The sequence below is a fragment of the Temnothorax longispinosus genome, chromosome 7, assembly GCF_030848805.1.
Source record: "Temnothorax longispinosus isolate EJ_2023e chromosome 7, Tlon_JGU_v1, whole genome shotgun sequence".
Taxonomy (NCBI): domain Eukaryota; kingdom Metazoa; phylum Arthropoda; class Insecta; order Hymenoptera; family Formicidae; genus Temnothorax; species Temnothorax longispinosus.
Window position 1 is genome coordinate 22,423,091 of NC_092364.1, and position 15,877 is coordinate 22,438,967.

At 42.0% G+C, this 15,877-nt stretch overlaps 2 protein-coding genes across 4 annotated transcripts; one reads left to right on the forward strand and one right to left on the reverse strand.

Annotated features, from left to right (window-relative positions):
* Positions 1–81: 81 nt before the first annotated feature.
* LOC139815731 (monocarboxylate transporter 14) lies at positions 82–10,268 on the forward strand. Its single transcript, XM_071782833.1, has 7 exons — positions 82–1,571; positions 6,071–7,640; positions 7,805–7,968; positions 8,868–9,021; positions 9,116–9,376; positions 9,480–9,701; positions 9,785–10,268. The coding sequence occupies exons 2-7, from the start codon at positions 6,264–6,266 to the stop codon at positions 10,241–10,243; spliced, it is 2,637 nt and encodes an 878-aa protein (XP_071638934.1). The 5' UTR covers positions 82–1,571; positions 6,071–6,263; the 3' UTR covers positions 10,244–10,268.
* Positions 10,269–11,222: 954 nt separating this feature from the next.
* On the reverse strand, positions 11,223–15,763 carry LOC139815735 (uncharacterized). Of its 3 annotated transcripts, none has more exons than XM_071782840.1 (7): positions 14,748–15,761; positions 14,159–14,271; positions 13,806–14,024; positions 13,288–13,706; positions 12,361–13,066; positions 12,017–12,248; positions 11,223–11,907 (listed from the first exon to the last, which is right to left on the reverse strand). In XM_071782840.1, exons 1-7 carry the CDS (start codon positions 14,839–14,841, stop codon positions 11,702–11,704), a joined length of 1,989 nt encoding a protein of 662 aa, XP_071638941.1. In that variant the 5' UTR covers positions 14,842–15,761; the 3' UTR covers positions 11,223–11,701. The 3 variants fall into 3 exon arrangements, with proteins under 3 accessions (XP_071638941.1, XP_071638940.1, XP_071638942.1); XM_071782839.1 differs by having other exon boundaries at positions 12,014–12,248; positions 14,748–15,758; XM_071782841.1 differs by lacking the exon at positions 12,017–12,248 and having other exon boundaries at positions 11,223–11,885; positions 14,748–15,763.
* Between the last annotated feature and the right edge of the window lie 114 nt (positions 15,764–15,877).

Consider the following 15,877-nt stretch of genomic DNA (forward strand, 5'->3'; position numbering starts at 1 on the left):
AATGAAATGCGATATTCAGTTTATCAGCGCAGATAATATATTGGAAAATAGTGTGTGTTGGAATTATATAAGATATGCGAAAACGACCCGAATAAATATATCGCAATATTTCTCGCGGTCACGTACTCAACGCTCGCTTACGGTTTATTTCGTAATAAACGAAATGGACGACGTCCACATATTCGTCGTACGATATGTAACCCAGATTTCAAAATTTGTCTATGCGCGCTTATAATATACGTGACACGTGTATATAGGATATGAGGAATCGGGGAAAATGAAAAACGAGGACATTTGGAAATTTGACTCTGGCTCTATTAGCTTTATTAGCTTTTATTTTTGCTCGTTATCACGCTATAGTTGATTTATAGACGCCTGTCTAAACAAGAAAATCCGTATCGCCGCACTTGATTTACGCACTTTTATTATATTATTTCTTGATTATGAATAAGATGAAGAATAATAAAGCGAGATGTATAGGAGAGCTAAGAAATTTGTATAAGAAAATATTGATCGAGAGAGAGAGAGAGAGAGAGAGAGAGAGCGCTTGCTGAATTACCGACAAGTGCAGATGCAAATCGTCGTCGCATATCTAGCGTCGTCGGATCGTCGGATGACGTTGGGTGGCGTCAGTGTCAGATGTCAGTCATGTCAACCGAGTGTTAACACAACGGAGATAATTTTATCGATCGGTCATTTATTTTCAAATATATTTTTTTTACTCTCGTATAAAAAGTCATTCTCATCGCCGCGAATACCCACAAACTTTTGCGAAAAACGTTACAACACTTAGCGGTCAGGTGAATCTAAAAAGTGAGAATTTTCGCGTGAAATATTCGTAAGTCACGTGGCACGTGGCAATCATAAAATTCTCAAAAGATTGCAATGCGCTGCTAACTGTTTTTTAAACTCGCATGAGAACGGTGATGTTACTTAATTGCACTACTGCGTTTTTGGCATTGGGAAGTGGTCGAGACCGTCGGGAGTCAAGACTCAAGCACTCAAGGCGAAACACGGCACGGCATGGCATGGCGGGTGGCGGGGCGAACGAAGGTTGGCAGAGTTTGGTCTGGCGACTGCGGAGTGCGGACTCGGGACTCGGGACTCGGTGGACTCCGTGGGGACCATGGGCTGGGGAGGCGAGACGCGAGACGAAGACGAGAAGCGAGGCATGGCGAGGCGAGGTGGGCGAGGGCGAGAGCGAGGCACGGGCACGGGCACAGCGAAACGCGATGAGGCCGACACCGCCGACACGCGTGCTCCGTTCAGGTCAGGTGCGGCCGGTGCGGCGATGAGAACCTTTCTTATGACGTGGATTTCGAGGCTCCTGAACCGGCTGAACCACGTCAACGGCGTCAATCGCGCACTCAGTCAGCGAGTCAGCTCAGTCTACCGGGTGCCCTCAACCAAGGCAGTCGCACGTGATATCATCCGCATCGGGAAACTCGCGCCGCGAGCGAATGCACGAACGTGTTGTTGCGATTAAAAGGCGCGATACGCTTTTTCCAACGACACGCGTGCTGGGCTACTCAAAGTCTTCAGCTATAACGATCTGCGGGAGCTCGTTGTTGGTAAGCTCTCACGCGATAAGTACAATACGATTGCAAATACTTGACGGTATTTTACGCGTATGTATTCTACGTTTCCTTTCTTTACTCCTTTTTCCGGCACTTGGAGCATAAAGATTTGCGCCACTTGTCATCTAACAGCACGTATCGTGCAGCGTAACGAGACGCGTAAGAACTTTGTATATATTCTTTTTTCATACTAATAAAATAATAGATATTATCGTGTCCTCATTAATGTTTCTTACGTCTAATGCTGTTACGACGTCTTTGTTTCGTCACTATTCTCATTTTGCACTACGTGTAGGGATGACAGCAGTGTCCCTCGCTGTATATTTTAAATTTAAATATGTCGACTGCACTGTCGACGTTGCATATTCTTTATTACGTTATTAATTTATTGTTAGAAAGGATATATGCCTATATGCCATGGATATACATACTTTGAAACGTTTGTCTCGTTTATCTGTCACTCGTCTCTAAAATGTGCATCTCGCCGCTTATTATCGCTATTCCGAACGGATAGGTGTATGTTTTAGTGTTTTACCGACAAAGTCGAAATTTTGCACAAGCTGACAATGAGATATCGTATAACTAACTGCAGAATACATATAACGAATTAAATAACCTTGTTTATTCACATCGACTTCGATGTAGCTTTAGCTAATAAATGTAATCATCGCGATAATTAACGTCTCTCTATCGTTATTTATTTTATTCCCTCGAATATTTCCAAATTTTCCAATGTCGCACGTAACTGTGATACGGCGCGATGCATCATCAGGTTCAGAGATAAGCGATTCAAAATTTATGACCGCACGTAAGATATATTATGATTAGCCGAACGTTCACTTGCGAAAGTGCATTTTGATTAAAGAGTAATTAATAAAATAATAGATACTTAAATTAACGATAAGATTTTATCGTTTTGAGTGTTTACACTTTGCAAGATGCATTGATCTGCAATATAATCCTGGTTAAGTACGCATGATTACCGATATTAAATTGACGGACAATGTCCCGTCGCTGTCGCGGTCGCGGTCGCGGTCGCGGTCGTGGTCGCGTCGTACGACGTATTGAGTATTGAGTATCGTCTATCGAGTTAAGATATCTGCGATGTTTAATCGATGACTCGATGTGCTCGTACATACATACAACTCATACAAGCCACGCATACATGCATGCATGCATGTACATACGTACGTCCACATATCGTCGAGATAAGTAACATTGTGAATCACAATCAAAAGTATCTATATAAGAGGAGCATTTTCTCTAAACTTGACAAGTTTGTCGAAAATATTATTACACTACAATTTTTGTATGCGTGACAAATCAGAGATGTTAATTTTTCAACATTGCATCACTATTCACTCTCTATAGCTGTAACAATTTAACAGCCAGATTTATCGTCTATTCTTTCGAGCTAAGCTTATTCAATTAGACGTAAATTAGCTTTAGTATTTCGTATAGACGTGTTTTCAAATTTCTCAACACGTCTTGATTTTTATATACAAAATGAAGTTTATTGGAAATTTACGTGTCTCTATAAGTATTTACTCTGTATTTTGCGTATTTTGGTAGAGACGGACGTATATTTTCACGCAGGGAAATCGACCGGTCGGTCTCCATGGTGATCACACCCCTCTAATGGCGACTCTTGTATTATTCCACTTACCAACTATATATAATATACTTACTTATTTTCGAACCTTTTCCGCGCTTCCATTTACTTGGGCGTATCATATTAGAAAAAGAAATGTGTATTAAAACAAACTTCATCTTGCTATGCAATATCAGAAATATAATTCATAATCCGTCAACTGTTTCTATAAAGGTATAAAGTATACATACAGTATTCGCGTGTGCTAGATATGCTAACGACTACGTTTAATATCTGCCTCTTTTCGTTATACATATGTATATGTATGTACATATACGTATATTTATCGCGTATAGCGATAAGTATAATCATAAAATCCATATAACCGGTCATGAGATACGCAATCCTTTCTTTAAACGTTTGCGCAATAAATTTTTATAAACGTATTATATTATTTCGAACGAAAATTTTTCCAACGAGAAAGCAACGTCGTGTTTCGTCGTTCTTTGTCCGTATCGCTGATCCATATGAAATATTAACAAATTGTCGGGATATCGTCGTCTATTCTCCACGAGGAAAGCTTTATAAAAAAGCTTTTGTATGCTTCTGGCAAATAAGTTTTCGATTATCAAGATGACCGGCCTGACCGGGACAGGTCGATCTTACGATTAATAACTATACGATAAATTATACATTAAACATTTTATAGATTTCTTTTTCTCATTAAAAAGGAGGTTTTTTTTATATGTATCCAGATATACGCAGAAAAGACATTTGTTGGCTTGTCAGATGACTTTATATTATCTATATAACGACAATTTCTTAATACAGACGTGTGAGAAAAATTTTAATAATGCATCAGCAATAGTGTTTTTATCAAGTCTGAGGCAGATTCAATCTAATGTTTCATCAGACAGAACAGACTTATAAATAGTATACATATTACTGGCGATTGCCAAAAATTTTTCAACTTACGTCGCAAGTCGACAGTTGTGCAATACCAAAGTATTATTAGACTACTGTCTGACGAAAGATTTCTAATAATAAAGTGAGACTACTTTCAAAAGCTTTGAAACGTTCGTGCATACTTTATACGATAAATATCTTTCTTTTTTTTTTTTTAATTCGTGTATATAATCTCGAGCACATAATCGAGTATATAACGAACAATCTAAAACAGGGAATTTTTAGAATTTTTTTGAATCTTAACTGCATATATTATGAAAAAAAAATTTGCAAAAGTCATAAGGTCATAAACGATGTTCTCCTGTCCTCTCTCTAGTCTCTCCCCGATATATTTCCTCATTCTGTTAAAAGTTAAGCACGAACGAGTTGCTCATAACTATATACCTTACATTTATTAATAATAGTATGCGTAATAAAAACCTGCAGACGTATCGTTGCCCACATATTTATATATTTCAAGATAATTTAATTTTCTAATTGTACTTATAATCGTATATAGAGAATAGAGATGTACCTCGAGTCGAGTATAAAGCCCCTTGCACAATGCCAGGCAACAGGGAATAGAAATCAGAAATCACGTTGGAAATTCTGTGCCTATTGCCTGTTGCCAACCAATCATAGCATTCGAATTTTTTAAGTTGTAATCAACAATTTTTTGGTTATTTCCTGTTCCTTTTTCCTTTTCCTGTACCGGTAAGAGTAGAGGCACTGACACGAACAAAAAATTTACAATGTTACAGAATAATCGCGCGCAACATACATATATATAATACGCGATGTATGACGACGGTATATGTAGATGATATACGCATGCATACGCATAATGATAATGACACACGCAACGATAATATAACGGTTATATGCACAAATAGAACGCTTTCTTCGATCTGAAATTAAATTCTTTTAATTTCAGATATCTCACGCTACGTTGTACCGTTGTAACCGCATTTCTTTCCTTGTCTTTCCGACAACTTAATTGTTGTTATTTCGCCTTCCGTGCTTCCAGCTTGGCGCGCGGGCACTTATAAGTAACTCATTGATCAATCGAGCCCCAGCAATTGTACGCTTTGCCTTATTTATTTATTAATTGGTTACTTGGCTGACCAGTTATCTTTATTTAATCTGATTTCCTCTTTCATTTATTCACGACTGTATTATAATTACTCACGCCAACGCGAGTGTCGCAAGTCGCAAGTACTAGCTATATATGTATGCACTTGTGCACGTTATTTGCATTATCTCGATGGTGAGGAATGAGGAATAATTGGTTTTTTCTCTATCGCTGTATATTTCTAAACCTTTCCACTGTCGCGTGAAATTATATTATATATAAATGCGAATTTTGTATGAAAAAAATGGATTCAAGATTCGAGTTTCTTTCACAAGCACGCTTACGCAATCACGTATCGATTAAGACACGTGATATTCGTGCGAAATTTCGTGGAAAATTTACGAAAGCGAGATATGAGATATACGAGATACGAGATACGCTACTAGTCCATGCGCTTATTGTTCAATCGTAAGGATCCCGCACGGACCACGGACCGTGATATTATCGAACCTTAATTGTAGTCGTAGTAAAACGACCAACGCCGCAGATTGGATCACAAATCAGTCAGGGCGTCAGGGTTGGCGTTGGCGCGACTGGCACCACGAGCGTTGTAATGTTGTGAAGGTTGTGAAATATGTTTTGTTGTCGTGACATGAGACATTACTCATACTCGGATACGATCGATCGATGTATTATGTACATACATATATAGGAATATTAGAAAAGTACGTGCTGTTATTACAGTCGATTTACAAGCCGATTTTCCTAATTCCTATTGTTCTTACCTTCTGTTCCGATCGGCACAGATGACGGTAAGATCTTCTTTCATCTTACGGGTGTAATTAATTATGGAGCGCTAATATCAGTGAAAAAATTGTTTTACAGGACGAGCGACTCGACGGTGCGTGCATGCCGCGCAACTCGGCGCGGTCAGCTTTCCGTGAATTGTCCAAGATCGTCCCGAGGGTCCATATGGTAACCGGAGGCCAAAGTGGTTATCTTCCCACCGAGTTCCAGGGGCTAAAGGGCTGGCGGCGTCGTTGGATTCACTCGGCCATTACCTATATTTAGAGAAACTATGTTTAGCAGGAACGATGTCGTCCTGCGAGGAATTCAGATGGAATGCGAGAACGGTTGCACAAATGATGGAAATAATGACGGTTGCAAGCACGATAACAATAACGATCAAAATCGTTCCGAGGGAAGCGTCGCAAGCGTTGCAAGCGTCGGAAGGGAAGATCCGTATGTAAAGAGGAGCCAGAGCAACCACTGTCAACCGCATAGAGCTCCCTTGGTTGGCTGGCGAGACGGGAGTCCTACGATTTGTTCGAGTTCCCCTCGGCAAAGCGTCGATTTGAACGTCGACGACGTCAGCTCGCCCTCGAAAACTTGTAATGTACGCGAAATCAGTTTGGATTCGACCGATGCGACGGAGAGACCGATCGAGCCGATGCCGATGGAACGAAGCGGTGCTTCGAAGCTCATCAAGACTCAAGAGATACTGATTCGCGAGGGATACGGTCGCCCCGAGTCGGTCGCCGGGACAAGGCTGAATCGGCGAATCAAGGACTCCATCGACTCCTTGAGCATCTCGGAGCGAGAGGATTCGTCGAGTTTCATCGCGAGAGGGACAGAACGCGAGAAACCGAAAGTGCCCGACGGCGGTTGGGGCTGGGTGGTCGTTCTGGCCTCCCTGGTCATCTCCATGGTGGCCGACGGGGTCTCCTTCAGCTTTGGCCTGCTCTACATCGAGTTCCTTCACGAATTTGGCGCTTCAAAGTCCAAGACCGCCTGGATCGGCTCGCTCTTCATGGCCGTACCTCTTCTATCCGGACCGATCATGTCCGCTCTTGTCGACCGTTACGGATGCAGGAATATGACCATCATCGGCGGCCTGGTGTCAGGGCTGGGCTTTATCCTGAGTATCTTCAGTAATACCATCGAAGTAATGTACTTAACTTTCGGCGTGATCGCGGGCCTCGGTCTAGGCTTATGCTACGTCACCGCGGTTGTGAGCATCGCCTTCTGGTTCGACAAGAAGCGTACCCTAGCTGTAGGTCTCGGAGCGTGCGGCACCGGGATCGGTACGTTTGTCTACGCTCCGATGACAGCGTACTTCATCAAGGAGTACGGCTGGCGAGGCGCTTGCTTGCTCCTAGCCGGCACTTTCTTCAACATGATCATCGCGGGTACCGTTATGAGAGATCCGGAATGGTGGATTCTGGAGCAACGCAAGCAAGACCAAGCTCCGCTGAAGAAGTCACACGGTCGTTCGGACGGAAGTTCGTTGGATGAGTTTCCAGGCATCGAAGAGCTCAGAAAGCTGCTCAGAAGCGACCAGGCGCCTGAATATTTTTTACAAGATCTAAGTACGAGCACCGAAGCGGTCGACGGGGTGAAGAGGCAGACAACGAGTGTAGTTAATCTGCCAACTTTTGTAAAGCGGAGCGAAAAGGTGAGAGGGAGAGAGAGAGAGGGAGAGAGAGAGAGAGAGAGAAAGAGAGCAAAAAGAGGGACCGATGTCGCAATGGAAGGACACAAACTTCAAAAACGACAACTGCGATGCCCGATTTCGCTAGTTTTCGCCATAAATAAATAAATTTAAATGTGAGATTCCAGGTGCCTTTGGAAGTATTGGAGTTATTAATGACCAATTCTAGGCTGTACACTGTCATTCTGGAAAATTATCCCAGCCTCCTATTATGTAGAAGTTTGTCCGATAAGCAGCTGCAAGATTCGACGGGGGAGATTTGTAATAAAAGCGGCGTCACTATGTCAATGAGGTTAATTTGCTACGAATTTGCTACGCATAGTTACAGTGCGGGTTTTAACCGACTCTTTTTCTCGATCCAAGTCTTCGTATATCCTTTTAATTCATACGACATTATACCCAGTTAGTCAAATCTGAAAAAAGCAAAATCTGAAATATTTTGTCAAATATGTCAGCAACAAATTTCATTACAGAAAAACAACAGGTTTGATGCAAAATCCGTTAATTAAATTGTTTACAAAATACGACAGTAGAACTATATAACATAACTTGCTGTTCATAAAATAAGAGCAAATTGGCGTAAGATTTACTGGCATGATCTAACATCTAACAGCAAAGCAAGAATATGCACGGTGCAATACGGCAACGTGGCGAGCAAATATCGAGCAAGATTTGCCATTACGTAGTTTGATCACACACACGCGCGAAAGCACGTGCGCGTGCACAACTGCACACACATTCGTCATGCCTTTTTAAATACCTTTAAATATGGTATACTTGAGGTAATATTTTAAGTTATTTAAAAAGGCATGTCCGAATGACCGAGTTAATTACGTAACGGCAAGTTTTGCTCGATATTTTGCTTTCCCATTTGCCGTCGTATTGCGCTGTGCATATATTCTTATTCGGTTTTTACCGTCTGTTAGATTATGCTAGCAAGTTTTGCGCGATTTTTGGCATCAATTTACTCTCAATTAATAATAAACACCAAGTTTCGCAAGCAAAACACGAGCCTAACGAGAGGACGCCGGTTTTGATGCAAAATTCTGATTGAATTTAACAAGCGATTTGTATTGTTTTGCTTAAGGGGTATTTGTCGCACGCGGTGCTTTCGCCGAATACATGGAATATTTTATGACACGCTGTGACATAATATTTATATTTAATACATATATTTAATATTTTATAAAGGCTTAAACGAGCTACGGAATCGAAAACGATCACCGAACAAAGAAAAGATTCCACCTCCGTTCACGTCCCGACGAAACTCGGTTGCGCCAGAAAAATGTCCAAGAAGGAGATAGAGGAAACTAATCCCTTGTTAGCGAAGGAAGTCACACATATGGTAATTAGCGAGTGATTCGGACGATCCTTCATCATCTGAATCCATAATCGAAGGACGCGACGCGACGCATCAAACTTAAATACTTTTTTGCCAGGTCGCACCGTTCGAAAAAAGAAAATCCGCGTCTAAACGCTACGTCGAGCCACAAGCTAATGTCATCAGGACGGACTCCATACCTTGGCTTAGGCGACAGTTTAGCACCAATACCCATTATTTCAAAGATATCAGAGTGCACAGAAATTCGGTCATGTATCGCGGCGCTGCTCTAAATCTGCACAAATACAGATTGAGAGCGAGCAGTTGTCCCGATATCTACAGAAATAGTATGACCACGTTGGCTAAGGAGAACGAACAGGTATTTTACAGGTTTATTTTTCCTCCCCATTAGAAGGGACAAGAGATTTGCGAGAGACGTGTGTTTTATTCCGATTACCTCATCTCTTCATCTTCTTTGGCAGAAATGGTACGCCGAGCTGGTAGATTTATTAAAGAGTATGTTGGATTTCTCGATGTTTGTCGAATTGCATTTCCTGCTGATGTCACTGTCGACGATGTTGCTATTCACATGGTTCATCGTACCGTACTTTTACCTGGCGGAGCATCTAACTAGAAACGGTTACGCCGAGTCCGATGCCGCTAATCTTCTCAGTATCATCGGTATAACCAATACTATCGGAATGGTAATCTCAAATATTTTACTTTAAAGAATAATATTTTATCCTCGAATGACATTCCATCATGTCCGTTACTATCGTTTTTTCAGGTTGTTCTAGGCTGGGCTGGCGATCAACCCTGGATGAATGTCAGTAAAACGTATACTTGGTGCCTGATGGCCTGTGGAGTGGCTACCATATTGATGTCCGTATTCACTCACCACTACGTGTTTCTATCTATAAGTGCGGCAGCTTTCGGTCTTTTCTTTGCCAGTACTTTCAGTTTCACTCCCGTTATATTAGTAGAACTGATTCCTCTGGAAAGATTCACTACCGCTTATGGTCTTAGCTTATTGTGTCAAGGAATCGGGAATCTTTTGGGACCTCCGTTGGCTGGATGGTTCTTCGATGTGACAGGTTCTTGGGAGCTTTCTTTCCTTATGGCCGGTGGTTGGATCATTGTCTCTGGAATCTTTGTGGGTATTATACCATATACGAGAAACCGTAAGATTTTCGGTAGTGGGCCAATCGAGATGGAACGAACGAATGACGATGATTGTTTGGCATAGAGTATATAGAGAATATATACACACAGATTCATATATGCAGACTTTGCCTTTATAAAATATCTACGCGTCAAATAGAACAAAATTAGTAAGCGTTCTAACAAGAAAAAGAAAACAACAAAAAGCAAGAAAATTTAATCGAACGAATCTCATCGTGTTACGACATGTATGTAACGAACAATTTTTAATTTCCTATTTGTAGCGAGTGTTTATTCGCAACGTACTTTCCCCTCGTACTTAACTTATTCGTGTTATTAATACATTCTACTTATATAATAACTACACGTTGGTTTAAAATATATTAATTTGTACATGAGCGCATACACAGCACACATTCGTACGTATCTACAAATTTCTTTCTACTTAAAGTGCACCTTGCATGTGCAAATTGTATGTGATAGATTTAATTTTAAATAATTAGATTGAATAAAAGCAAATAAAATACGAACAAGCAGTGAATTTCCCCAACGCGAGAGATTAGTTATAAAAGTTCTTGTTTAAATAAAACAAAATTGAAAAGTTCAATAAAGGATATATTTTGTAAGGAAAAAAATCTTACAACGAAAAAAGATTCGGCCGTATAAAAAAATATACTTCCATGAGATTTAATCTGAAATGCTTAAATACGTTTGCACAATCAACACTTACATTGTTTTACAAAAATAAAAGCTGCGACATTTATATACAACAAAGTTCGTTCTTTTTTTTTCATCGATGTCCTTACACGCGGCTCAAGCGCATCGAGTATTACAAGTTATCGTTCTTTCGCCCGTTACACAAGTGTGTGTAACGGGCTTGAATAATTATTTTATCGAGAGAATTATTTCTCAATTAATTATTATTATTAATGTCATTAGTCCAAAGATTAGATAAGTAGTCAATTAAATGATAACATACACATGTTAGTAATTGTTAGAAAGTGTAAGCATCTAAGACATAAATTTGTGTAATTTCGCAGGAAGAAATGCATAAGTTGTCTGCATAAATTGATGAATTTATCTAATTTATTTGGTTCATTCAATTGTTTGTTCAATTATGTCATTGCATGGTTACGTAACGTTAAATATACATGTGCTATAACGATATAAATATGTAAATATACATCCCGTCTCATCGACGATGTGCGAGCATCTAATCTAAAAATTTCGATGTCACTCAGATACCTGTTCCTCGAACAGGTAAGCTGAGATAAATCGTAAATGTCGATATCCTTGAATTATTTAATAATAATTAATTAGCGGTCCACCGTCAACCCCGCTCTCGAGCATACAATTACATAATCGTGTTCCTTATTTTTACAGATATGACAGATACAGGTATCACAATTTTGATGACCGTTTTGAAATTAATAAATTACATATTTCGTAAAAGAAAAAAATATGTAAAATACACGGCACATAAAGTTGAATGAGGAATAATTTTATTTTGTGCCCTGCTCTTGCGGTAAATCAGACAATCATCTCAGTATCCTGGAGACGTAGTCGGGTTGAGTGGATTAGGGCTTGGACTTCGGCTGGGTGCTCTCGGAACGCCTAGAACGCCGGCGAGATTACATACGCTTTTAGGGAACGTTCTCGCGACGATAAAATGCTGAGGGCCAATCAAGGCGTCTCCCATTATACCAAGGCGTACTCCGTTTCCATGCCTGTGCAGAGTCATAGACATGTCTAAAAGCATGATACATATACGTTACAACGTTTTGGTGAACAAACAGGCGCGATGTAATAAAAGCAAAGCAGAGAAATCGCACGAAGCGCAATTAATGACATGTACTACAGTTTCCTTGCGGCGGTCGCCAATAGACTGCTCCGTCTACGCCCTCCACAGGTAAATCTCCGTCGACGTGCGTTAAACATAGAGAGTATCTTTTCGACAGTTGATTTAAAAGTAATTTCAAAACGATGGACGGAACACAGGACGAAATCAATCCGCAGGACGTTTCCGCTGCCGTGATAGCGTAAATTGCGCTCTGCCGGGACCTGGCATCCTGCACGTTTCGCTGAATTACCTTGGGAAACGCGACGCGTTGGAGATGTGTGTGTATAATAAGTAAATCTTTTCGCGCGCGCAAGTCGTAGTATCGCAGTGTCGCAGTATAGTATCGTAGCATAGATTAGTACCTGCAACATCTCAATGAGATCGTCGTGGAACAAGGGCGTTCTGGTGGGCAATGCGACACAGAGGATACCCCTGGCCTCGTGATTTCGAAGGAACACCGCTCGCTGACTCACGTATTTGACTGTCGCGAATACATCGTCCGGCACGTTGACGGCCGAGTGCTTAAAGTATTCTTTCAGGGCGTCCACGGTAGCCGCTAAAAGAATCTCTGTCTCCGTCGCGCCAGTCACGTTGGCGATTTTTCGTACGAGCTCGACGTCGACCTCTTCTGACCAAGCCACTACCTTCCTACCGCACGGTGAGATGGTTTGCAGCCGATTCGACTGCGGATACTTGAAAAATAGCTCTTCGATTATGATTTTGGGCGCAGTTACGGCTATCCAACTAATAGACATCGTCTCTCGAATCGCTTGAAACATCAGGGGAAGGTAACACGACAGCGTATACGTCAAGGTGTCCGGATAACAGTGTCTATGTCGCGATTGTAACGCTCGCAATTCTCGAACGAGCAAGAGAGGCGTCTTTAAAAAGGACGTGATCACCATGTACCAGGACAGAGCGACACACGTGTAAAGAACGTCGATCGGGTTGAAGGATTTTGCAATGGAGTCGAATATTAATCGAGACGTGAAATTTCTTTTGCTTGATTCGCGCCGGACGATCGACAGGACCTCCAGGAACTTTAGTCCTTCCGACTTTCGGCACTGTCTAAAGAAAGGGGCGAGAGAAAGTTAAAGTTACTGTTTGGATATTTAAGCGTGACGACATTATCGCATTGTTACGTTTTGTCCTTTCAAATGAACGGCAGTAGCGATCATAGTAGCACCAAGATCGCCGCGTGTATGGAACGAATGAGTGAGTGAGTGAGAGAGAGAAATTATGGCGATTGTAACGGGACAACCAACGCAATAACGTGGACGAGCAAATACCTGGCCAGTTCTTTCAGAGTGCAAATTAGCACTATCGTCGCGATCTTGACGCACTGAAATATTCCTGTACGCTTCTTTAGAATCTCCGGCCGCTCGGTAGGATCGTTATTATAAAGAAAGTCGTTCCAATAGTTGCTGAAACTCTCGATGAGCATCTGTCGAAGACGCGGGAGAGCGTAGGGTTGGGCGTACAGATTGGTAAAGGGCGAATCGCTCTCCTGACAAGTCCAGTTGTCGGTCGAATATTTTAACGGCAAAAAGTCCGCCAGAGTTAGATGCTCCTGTCGCAGGAGCAAGTGATGCGCTCGCACGAGACATATCTGACGTTCCTCTCCTCGCACGAAGCACGTGACTATGTGCACCTGCCAAGGCGGTAATCTCCTCGGAAGAAATTTCGACGTGACGTCGCTTATGTAATCCTACGAGAGAAAAAACAAGCCTCTACGTTAAACGAGTTGTTCTGACTTGTGAAAGCCGCGAATCTCTGTAGGTATAGGTAAGAAAACGCGATCCCCGACCTGTATATTGTTCTCGGTGATGGGACGACCTCGGAAGGAGGACGGGGACGTTGCGAGATGGTCGTCCACGGAGAAGTAATCGAGTTCTTTCCATACGTATAAGCCCCATCGGGTGAAGAGAGCTGATTTAAGGAATTTTCTCGTCGAAGTCAGATGCGCCAAGTGATTTCTCACGCCCTTGACGATCGAGCGTCCTTGTACGAGTAGGGTGCATATGCCCTAAATGTATATCACGTATCACGTATCGCGAGACCATGACGATCCAGACGATCCGCGACCATTTACGGTCAATCAACATCGTCTCGATCACGTATATTACGTATATATTATTATATCAGTTTAGGTACACTTACGTGATTGCGTCCCTGGTCCAAGATGCTCCGAATGCTGTTCTCCTCCACAACAATATAACTCGGATGTTTCCATTTGACAAAGCGTATCCAACATTTTCTGGTCCACGTCACCACTTAAAGATGCCAAATACCCGCGTCGCGCGATATTATAGTCCGCGTGATAGGAGGACGAACCGAAAGAGAATAATCGAGAATTAGTGAAGAATAATTGAGTGATGGAGAAAATGCGCGGTAACACTTACTTGAAATATTTTTATTGTAATCAATCAATTACGTATTTATTATTGAGCGTTTTAGCTCGAGAAGCACAAAGGTATATAATAATATAACACCGGGAGCGAGATACACATACTGCATATATATTATGTACATAATATACAATATTACTAATATACATGACACGTACTCGTATAATATGCACAAAGGATTGATATTGATACACGCACGAAGAAATTCCATTCGCGCGAGCGCCGAGACTACGTGTCTATATATAGCTGGAGAGAGTATCTATTATATCACGTCATTTCTCTCCAAGAGCTCGAAAAAATGTACATACATACATATCTATTTGAAATAAAGATATAATTACCTAGGTACGCGATAAGAAGAAGAGGGATCAAGAATGTCGTCAGGGCAAAACTGAAGCCGAGATTCACCATCGGAGAAATAACAATGCCGATCATGACCTAAATCCTGCCGAATTCTGCGAGCCACGATTCGCAAATTATTGAACAATGCGAGAACCTCGCGAGCCGCACTCTCGCTTGCCGTAATTGTCGTTGTCGACCTTTTACTACCAGTGATGTAAGTCGGGGCACGTTAACTCGCGGCATCCGCGTTCTCGTACTCGTATGCGTCTCGGATGCAAACGATTATACGCCGAATCTGACCTTACGACCCCTGGCTTCCTGGCAAAAAAAAAAGAAGAAGCCGAGTGTGCGAGAGCGAGAGACGAGAGCTAGCGAGATACCGCGCGGCGCGCATTCCTTCGCGTCTCATCACTTTCATGCATCAACTCGTCGCCGATGTCACAGTCTCCGATTAACGTGATCCTCCACGTAAACTCACTTTTGGTCTTTTTCTAGAGGGACAGTTAGAAAGAGATGCAAAGTGACTGTGATATCGGCCCTATGTATACTATAATGTTGTATTAGCTAATGCTAATGTTATGTCGAAGCGTTCAGCGCGTTCTGTGTCAGCTGCTCTGCTCTGCACAGTTCACAGTGCACTGTGCAGTCAGTGCAGTGGTACGTGCTAGTGTGCTGTGCGGGTCATTGAGATGTTGTTTGAGGTTTGAGCTGATCTGAGGTCTGACTATCTAAGCTGTCCGAGGTCCGAGCGACGGCGATATCGCGATATATGTATTATGTATATCGTATACAGATACAGGTATTACCGACACCGATAAAGCGAGCGTCAGTGTATCGACGCTCGATCATTTGACGGCAAGGTGGGCAAAGAGGCAAGGCTGGAGCAGGCTGAAGGCTGAATTTAAATACGTCTTTTAGCTCTCTTGAATTTAAATTGTGAAATAAAATGAAGGAGAGGAAAATCTATAGCATAGCGCACATAAGCGTAATGTGCAGCTCGAGGCTCGAGGTCGAGGAGTGGGACGCGTCGAGAGATGACGCTGCCTCTGGATCACCCGGATCACCTATGGATCATCTGGATGTTGCGGCCGTTGCAGCTGATTGCGGCGGTAATGGCGGTACATACGTA